General features: G+C 37.5%; 1 protein-coding gene across 1 annotated transcript in view; it reads right to left on the bottom strand.

Annotated features, from left to right (window-relative positions):
- Positions 1-1,059: 1,059 nt before the first annotated feature.
- LOC107555026 (melanophilin-like) overlaps positions 1,060-9,983 on the bottom strand; it is a 21,221-nt gene continuing 12,297 nt past the window's right edge. Inside the window, exons 3-5 of the mRNA XM_016237711.1 lie at positions 4,705-4,926; positions 2,317-2,456; positions 1,060-1,106 (exon numbers count right to left, since the gene is read on the bottom strand). Of these exons, the coding sequence (XP_016093197.1) occupies positions 1,060-1,106; positions 2,317-2,456; positions 4,705-4,926 (409 nt within the window). The remainder of the gene's footprint in view (positions 1,107-2,316; positions 2,457-4,704; positions 4,927-9,983) is intronic.

The following is a 9,983-nucleotide window of genomic DNA, read 5'->3' as shown; positions in this document are numbered from 1 at the left end:
GATGCTGTAGTGATTACCAAGTCTGACTGTTCGAACACATTTTCGTCAGTCGAGTTATTCACATATTCTTATTCCGTGAAACTTTATGTACATTATGTGATGTTTCTTTTGTAAGCTGTGTACATTTTGGGCCCTTTTTTTTAGAAACATATCTACAGAAGTCTACGGAACGCAAAACTTTGAAGCTCAATATCTCAAAACTGCTCAGAATGCAGATAGAACCTTATAATTCCAAGGAGGCGATTTTAATTAATATAAATTCTAAATTATGTTTTTGACTTCGTGGAGGTTTTAAACATGTTCTTTTGGATCTGTCATTAAAAATTTAACAACATAAATGATTTTCTTTCTTTCTTTTTTTTTTTACTAAATGATTTTCTCTCTCACAGCTCCAAATGTAGAAACTTGTGTCCAAAACTAAAGAACTATGTTTTTTAAGGTACCATACCATTATCTAGCTAGCTAACATAGATGAGATTTAGCTACAATATTGATAATGATTAATTAAAGCCTGAAAGCATAATTTAGAATGGGTTGCAAATTATAAATAAATAGATAGTAATTTTTGCCCCATGAGATCATTTTCAAGCAAAAATGTAGTATAGTTTAAAGCAATGTCATAAAGTTATAATCATGAAGTTACATAACTGCTATTATTTGAAATTAAACAGCTATTAATTTCAAATAATAGCAGCGATTATTTGAAATTAAAAACATAAATAATTTTAATTGTATTGTATGTTTAGATTTTAAAATGTAACATGTTTTCTTTTTAGTAAAGAAAGTGCCACATTTAATGAAAAAATATCCTTTGTATAACTACACAGCTATGTTTTAGGCAATGCTTCTGTGTTCAGTTCTTTCATGGCCTTGTTAGGTGTTTTTCTTCCACAGACATTTTGTTCTCCATGTTCCTTGCCTTATTAAATCAAAGATAATGTGAGTGCAGATGGCCGCTGTATTGTTTGGACAGATGAACGACATTCACAGATTACTTTAGAATCTTGCATGACATCAGCGTTCAAAATGCCTATATCACAAAGGAACAGGACATTTTTTTTAACTGTGAACTTCAGGCATGCTGTGTGTGTCATCATCCCGAGGCTCTATGTGATGAAAGGGGGGGGGGGGGGAGGGGGGGGGGGGGGGGGCAGTTAGGGAGGAACACTAAGAGATGAAAAGTTAAACTTAAGAAGACAAGAGACAGAAAGTGCGCTGTGATTCGTTGCAGGAAGCAACCACTGTTAAAAACAACAATAGAGGAATTAAACAGTGGCTTCAGCTAAAGCTAGTTTATGCTGCTTCAACAAACACAAAATTCCAATGGCTGTTAACCACGTTGGTGTTTTTGGTGCAATGTGAACAAGACAGTTAGTCTACATTCCCCAAGATTTCAGTTCCAACAGCCACATTGGTGTTTGCTGGCATTTATTCACCATTGTGATCAACCCTTAAATATCATGTACATTATTAAAACATCTTTTTGTAATTTTTTAAATCTCATTTGACCCAAACAACAATGTTCCTTCTCTGACCTCTGTATTTAGGACAGAAAGAGCTTGAAAACTGGATAAAAGAGACACACTCAGGTCCAGGCAGAGAGAGAAGAAGACATGTGACTGTGTAAAGGAGTAAATCACATGGATGATTCGGCCCAGCCAATTCTCTATCTTTCCCTCTGGATCCCTCACTAAATCCTTCAAAGTAATGAGGACCTCTCTCCTCTAAGCTCTGCCTTCAGTGTTCCAGCTGTAAGTCATCTGCCAGACATTGCTTCAAAAATTGTTTCACATTAACAGATGATACAGTAAGAATCAAATATCATTCCCTAATAACTAACTGGCTTTCTAAATGGTTAGTATTCCTGTTAGAAATTAACAAATAGAATGAAGTTTGCTAACCTAAATGTTTGGAACAGGGTCCAACTGACTGCTCTTTACAACAAGAGGATGGAGTTTTATTTTTCCTAAGGTTTTGCGAGTGGAAATCTTAATGTATTCGTATTGCAAAACCACAATTTTTAAAATGTATTTTACTTAGTTTAACCACAACAAATGTATGTTTATAACAATTTTGCACATTCTTGTTCCTTAGACTTAAAATTTAAGTCCAAATATAATGATCAAGATTGATCAGGGTTCCATATTTAGGGTCAGTTTATAATGGGAAGGATTCAAGTCTCACCCCTAATATTTTTTTTGGTGGTATAGTGTGTATAGTGTGCAAATTAAAAATGGCCAAGCAACCAAAATTACAATTTTGGAGTACTTGAGATGGAATGACTCTTGCTCAATTAACCATTCTTTTGAAGTCTACCTCTGAGGTCAGTTTGAGAACAGGCACGGTCACTGTTCAGCCTTTTGAAAAGTGAACTCATGACCTTTGCGCTGCCAAACCGCTTTAAACGAGAGCGTACATTCTCATGAAACCACTCCAGAGTCCCAATCTTAAGGATTCTATAAGAACAAAGATAAAAACAAAGAACAAAATTATTATTCAGTCAATCCAACTCTCATGAGAAAATGCAACTATTTTACAAGGTGGTGATATTCTATGAATTTGAATGATGTGATTCGCACTGATATGTACAATTTAACAACAACAACAACAACAACAAAACCCTAAACATAACCATCAGCGGGGTGTAAGAGGAATGTACAAAAACATACAAATTCACACAAATTAGCCAGTAATTTACCAAAACATAAAATAGTTACACACTGCCATGACAGTTCAACAATTGCCATTTCATAGGTTGGATCTACTACCAGTTGTTTATATTTAAAGGGGTCATATGATGTGATTTAAATTTTTCCTTTCTCTTTGGAGTGTTACAAGCTCTTGGTGCATAAAAAAGATCTGTAAAGTTGCAAAGACTAAAGTCTCAAATCCAAAGATATATTCTTTATAAAAGTTAAGAGTCAACCATGCCTACCTAAAATGGCTCGTTATAACATGCCCCCACATGTCTACGTCACAATGTGGGAAGATTTGCATAACGCCGCCCAAATGTTCACGCAAAGAAAGAAGGCATAACTTTTATTCTCGCTGTAGTATTGTTGTTGCCGCCGCTGCCATGTCGTGAAGGCGCTGTGTGTTTCGTTGTGAAAGCTAAACTACTTTGTTTGGCCTTCCAAAAGAGGACGATATCCGCTTCGTCATGCCTGGAGGAGATCCGTGCTGGTTGCTAAGAAAATGCATCAACTTCACGCTGTGGATCGCCGGATCGGCTTTCACTGTGGACGAGTCCAGCCTGGGGTCGTCGCATGTGGTTGCCGCAAGCCCTCCGGTTGCTCCTTCGTCGAATCTGCTGGCCGCGCCGTTCTCAAGCCCACCCGCCACCACTCACTCTAGCCACCCGCTGCTCACTCTAGCCCGCCGTGTGTTTTGTTGTGTATAAGTGAAACTACTTTGTTTGGCCTTCCAAAAGAGGACACGACTAGAAATCAGTGGTTAAGTTGTATTTACAACACTGTTCCAGAACAGTTCAACCCAAATATTCAGATGTGAGCAGCACATTTTATAGAGGACTGTTTCCTGATCCTGGGATACTACAATTCTGGCTGTTCTGACTCACATACTGTAAGTACGTTTTTTATATTTAAAGAATTTGCCACTGACGATTCAAATGCGAGTTTTCAGTTTCAGTGTAGAGTAGCGTTTGTTGTTTGTCATTTCTCCGATCACAAATGCAGACATGGTTTTATGTTTACACGGTGCGATGCAACGCAACGCGTAAAAAGACAGTATAAGTCATTATAATCCGTAATTATGTCCCCACTGGATGCAACAAATGCCTCGTTTATAATGTGTTTTAATGTTTCTGTCTCGTCGCTCCGGCCGGACAGGGCATCACAGTATGGTAAGGGGTGTAACATTTCCGTCACACACTTGAGGTATTCGGCCAATCACAACGCACTGGATAGCTGGCCAATCAGAGCACACCTCGCTTTTCAGACCGATTAGCTTTGTAAAAATCTACGTGTTTCAGAAAGACGGGAAAATAATTTGTTTTTTGAACCTTAAACCGCATAAACACGCAGGTCTGGAATCCAAGCAGCTTTCATTGGCCAAGGTCCGCCCATGAGGCCGTTTGACTGACATGTCAAACAACCAATCACAGTTCGTTTCATTCATTGTCATGTTTTGGGGCGTGAAATTGTCGCCACAATAACAGACCGGTGTGTAAAACTCTCTGACGTATTTTAAAGATTCTATGCCGCAAGCTTTAAATTTTTTACATACTTTTGAAAATCCAGCGTTTAGTTGATCCTGATAAGCGCTCGTCGTCAAAGTTGTAAACATGACGGCTTTCTTCTTTCGTGAGGAGGTTTGGCGTCATGGCCTCTTTGTTTCCAGGTGGAACGTTGAAGAACGCGACACACACGTCTCCCGGAAATCCTGTATAATTCAACCAATCCGATGACGACTTCGAAACTGCTGAAGTGTTTCCACTTTTTTGTGCCGTATGCATCAGACGTTTAGCCAACGTTCCGTGTGCGTGACGTCTGAGGCTGAGACTATTCTTAGCCTACATTGTCCCACTGAATTGAATTTGATAATTTACAACAATAATTGTTTTCCGCATTATTTACATGGAAATTCGTTCTGCTTATAGTGTTTTATTTCATTTCTCTTTATGTTGTTCCTTTTACATGTGTCATGTGAGCATATAAATCACACTCGTGTCTGTCAGGTGCTCACCTGGCCATGTGGCATGGATCACAAACCCAGCCGTGGTCCTTCTTATTAAAACGCCTGCAGGACTTGTAGACAAATAGCTTGCAATCCAGACACTGGCGCTTGCTGTTGACAAGGAATTTGAAGGGCTGCAGACAGCGGATACAGAGGGAATCACTGAGTTTAGGCTGATATTCCAGTAGCTCTCTCTTGGTGTCCTCTTTCATTATTTTGGTCTTGAGTTCCCTGCGTGAATAACAAAAATCAGTCTTGAATGCTGATTGTTTTTATTTCTGTCGACCTTGTTTGATCTCCAAAGCAGTTAACAGTCCAAGTTCAGACTCAGGGTCTGTAAACTCTTTAATAAGGACCTCACGAAGTAGCTGGTAGCTTGACTTTGTTTGACTGGGCTGTCGATCTAGGAAGTTTCGTACCTCAGGACTTGATGTGGCTCTTAGGAGGTATAACCTGTCTCTGTCAGTCACACGAGGTCTCATTTCCAGATGAAACTCGATATCTTGCAGGTAGGCCTGGATGTCGTGGCCCTCTGCAGAGTTTGGGTTGAAACTGCTGATGATTTTAGACAGCTTGTTGAGGTCTTTGATGGTCATCCCATGTGCAGCTCCAAGGTCTGCTTGGATGGGAGGTATTTTTGGTGTTATGCACTGGTGTGTTGCACTGGTGTGTAAAAAACAGTTGTGACCTCTTGTTCCAACCGTAACCAATTAGAAATAATGAAAAAATAAAAGAAATATCGTTTGCCAACACTGCTAGTATATGGATGCCTGGTTTTAGACACATATCGCAGTAGAGAATTTGGCATCGTCGCCGCGGTCAGTCAGCGACACCGCTGCACAGGACTGAGATTTTCTGTTTCAATGGGCATTAAATTCATGAATATTCATGAGTTTCCCGGACTTGTGCGTGGAACTGAGAATTTTTAGTTCACACTGAAGACTGGAGAAGTCAAGATCTGACATCACAGGGAAAAATAAAAAACAGTCATTTTAAATTGCAAAAACATTTCACAATATTACTGTTTTTGACTATATTTTTAATCAGATAAATGCAGTTGGTGAACAAAGAACCTTATTAATACAAAACCTTTAAATAGTAATCAATAATCATATTATCAAAACAAGAACAAGCACACTTATGAACATTTGTAAAATTAAATTATTTTGTTAACATCAAATGAGTTGCTTATTCCATTCCATAACATGCTGTAAAGTATAGGCTATTTGTTTTCTCATTTACAGTGTACCAAAATGTACACTGTAAAAAAAAAAATCCGTAAAATTTAAATAATGTTAATATACCAACCCACTGAAGTACTGAAATGTTGTACCTTTGTAATATACTGCACCAAAAGCAGGTGGTGATGAGAAAATCACATAATGAACCAAAGCCTATCACAAGCAGCTTTAAAATATTAACATATATAGAAGGTGCACAGTGTCATTCACACAAACACTAAACACCATCATGGTAACACACATGAAACTGAAATAATGCAATAAACATTAATTGAACAATATTAGATGTTACATACAACATATAATGTACACAACTGATAAGAAAAACCTAAGAAACATATTTCAACAACAAAAAAAAAACATTACAGTTGAAATGTAACGCAGGGAATTCTGGGAATGTTAATTTACGGTTATTCGCTGTAAATTATACAATCGGTTTCACTTCCAAAAATGGTATACTACAGTAAATTACATGTAATGTCCAATACAGTTTTTCACCGTATATAGTAGGGGAACTTACCGTTAACCATTTAACAGGTTTTTATTGTAACATTTTTACAGTCTTTTACTGTTAAATTCACGGTCATTTTTTACAGAGTAGGCTACTTCTTACACTTGTCCAAACTATTTTGTTTAGTCCAAAATTTTACGTATGTAGGCCTATTAAAGGAACAGTTTCATGCTTGTGTGTGGTTTAGAGTCCTGTTCATTTTGTAAATATGCTAAACAGTTTAAGAACAATCACACCACACTGTAAAAAAATGACCGTGAATTTAACGGTAAAAGACTGTACAAATGCTACAGTAAAAACATGTTAAATGGTTAACGGCAAATTTCCCTACTATATACGGTGAAAAACTGTATTGGACATTACATGTATTGGACATCAATTTTACAGTAGTATACTGTTTTTGGAAATTAAAAAGACCGTATAATTTACAGTGAATAACCGTAAATTGACATTCCCAGAATTCCTTGCATTACATTTCAAATTTGATGTTGTTTTTTTTTTAAATAACTGTTTCTTCTTAGTTTTTTTCTTATCAATTTTGTATATTAGGGTTGTGTGTTACACCTAATGTTGTTAAATTAATGTTTATTGCATTATTTCAGTTTCATGTGTGTTACCATGATGGTATTTAGTATTTGTGTGAATGACACTGTGCACCTGCTATTTATGCTATCATTTAAAAGCTGCTTGTGAGCGGGTTTGGTTCATCATGTGACTTTCTCATCACCTGTACAAAACAGATTTCAGTACTTCAATAGGTTGGTATATTAATATTATATCAGTTAATGAAATTAGGGTATTAAACTGTAAATTTAAGTTAAAACCGTAAAACCTAAAATGTTGCTTCTGCTTCTTTTTTTACCGTAAATTTTATGGATTTTTTTTTTACAGTGCAGGATAGATGAAAAATTATTAGTCCACAAATACAAGTTTATTTCAGTTGGTGCACTCAAATGATAACAACTAATAAGCTACAGCACAACGAACTGAAATCATAGTTTGCTGTGCTTTATACCAAAATTACACAAAGAATGCCTGCAATCATTCAGTCAGTGACGGCTGCACAAAACCTGCAAATAAAAACATTATAAAGTGTTACGAAATTATGAACAAATGTAGTTTAGGCTTAAGTTTGTGCAACACTGAAAATATATTTACATTTTTTGAAGTATTCCGTTAAATCTGCTGAGATTTAAGGAGTGTGAACTAAAATTCTCAGTTCCACACGCAAGTCCGGGAAACTCATGAATATTCATGTATGCACCGCCCATTGAAACCAAAAATCTTAGAAACAAAAAATATCGTAACATCTGATCTCCTCCCCAGCTCCTCGACATTTTTTTTGATGAAAAATTATTGGAATGAAATAACATTTATATCCAGTTTAAAAACAATGTTTTCACTCTGAAACAGGCGTTTTTGATTTTGTTTATAGGTTGTTTGCACATGACGTCACGAAATACAGCTGGAGGGCAGGAAGTGATTTTCTCCATAGGAATCACTAGCAGAAACTCAAAATGCCTGTGTTTTGCGTTGTTTATGGATGCTAAAATTGACCAAACCGAGAAACCACAAGGAGCTTTTATCATGTAGAAAATGTGTTGTTCATAAGTGGGGAAAAGTCAAGAAATTGACTGAAAAACACAGGAAAACCTGTCTTGTAAACCTGCGTCTGCAGTCGGGAGGAGTGGAGCTGGATAATGCTCGTGTGTGCAAATGGTTAACATAAGATATAATAATATATTAAGCTATTAATAAAGATATAAATACATTGGGCTGCCACCTCTCACGCATTCAGAGTGAGACAGTCAGAATTCACGCAGTGCTAAACGCCACACGTAGACACGATGTAAACAAGATATTATTTGCAGTTCAGAGAGCTTCACTGATTATAAAAGAACATCGTGAGATTGTGATAAATTGAAGTGAGTGACAGCTTTTTTAGTGATTATATGAAAGCGCTATTTGCTCACTTTCTAGGCTATAATAAATTCAGAATTTGAATACAAGTTTTGTTTTACGTGCTGCTAACAGGACCAACATGCAGCAAAGTTTCAGGAGTGACTGAAAAAGCAGAACGAATGAGATGGAGGAAAGTCCGTACTGTACTGTTTTAGGCATGAGGCATTTTTTGCGCTTTCATTGTATTGCTGTACACCCAATGCGCTTTACAATCATATGAGGGGATCTCTCTTCAACCACCATGCTATTACAAGAGAAAGGTATTTATAATCACAACATATGTTGGATGTGATCCTTATGTTATGAAGAGGAGCGATTTTTAAACTAAATTGAAATACTTGCCTGATGGTCCTCACTGCAGAACACAAGATCCATGAGGCATGGTTGGATCCAGATCCAACTCCTCCCACCTTACATATACCTAAACCTACCCGTCTCCACCCCCTGATCCCTAAACCCACCCATCTTCACCCACCCACCTTCACGTTGATTTGATTATCCTTGAGGGGATCTCTCTTCAACCACCATGCTATTACAAGAGAAAGGTATTTATAATCACAACATATGCTGGACGTGATCCTTATGTTATGAAGAGGAGCGATTTTTAAACTAAATTGAAATACTTGCCTGATGGTCCTCATTGCAGAACACAAGATCCATGGGGCGTGGTTGGATCCAGATCCAAGTCCTCCCACCTTACATATACCTAAACCTACCAATCTCCACCCCCTAGATGTGGATCCAACCACTCCCCCTGGATCTGGTGTTCTGCAGTGAGGGGCTACTGTGCCATTGAGGTGGTGGATAACGTGGACGTGGACAACAAGGATTGTCAGTACTGCAGAAAGAGTTGGACGTAATTAAACAGTACAATGAAACGTTGTATTATATACACAATCTATGCATTTGTTACATTTATTTCTAGTTGATTTGATTAATTCGTGGCTTTTCGAGCTCAGTGAGTGAAGTCAGTGAGTCAGTGAACAACGGCTCTGTGTATTTAATGCTGCTCAATGTGAAAGCCTGCAGGGGATGGAGATTTACCGCTGATTACAGAACCGGCTTTCTGACAAGATGCGCATTAAACATCGCATGTGATTTATCGTGCACCCCTATCGCAGACTATGGAAATCTGTCCACGACAGCAAAATCCAGCCAAAAATCCTGTAGTGTGAGCCCGGCTTAACCCTGATTGTAAACAAGCTATTTCGAAAAGTGAATCCCGTATTTATATGAGGGATGTGGAATATATGTCACTCCTGAAACTTTGCTGCATGTAAGTTATAGGGTATGTGGCTGTTGGTCCTGTTAGCAGCACGTAAACCTTTTAAATTCTGAATCGATTATAGCCTAGAAAGCGAGCAAATAGTGCTTTCATATAACGTTAATCACTAAAAAGCTGTCACTCACTTCAATTTATCGCAATCTCACGATTCCGTGATATGAAGCTCTCAGAACTGCAAATAATATCTTATTTACATCGTGTCTATGTGTGGCGTTTAGCATTCAGTTAATTCTTGCTGTGTTACCCTGGATCTATTTATATATTTCTTTGTCAATATCTTAATATATTA

The sequence above is a fragment of the Sinocyclocheilus grahami genome, unplaced genomic scaffold (assembly GCF_001515645.1).
Source record: "Sinocyclocheilus grahami isolate Dianchi unplaced genomic scaffold, SAMN03320097.WGS_v1.1 scaffold523.1, whole genome shotgun sequence".
Taxonomy (NCBI): Eukaryota; Metazoa; Chordata; class Actinopteri; order Cypriniformes; family Cyprinidae; genus Sinocyclocheilus; species Sinocyclocheilus grahami.
This window is presented reverse-complemented; position numbering and strand designations above follow the sequence as displayed.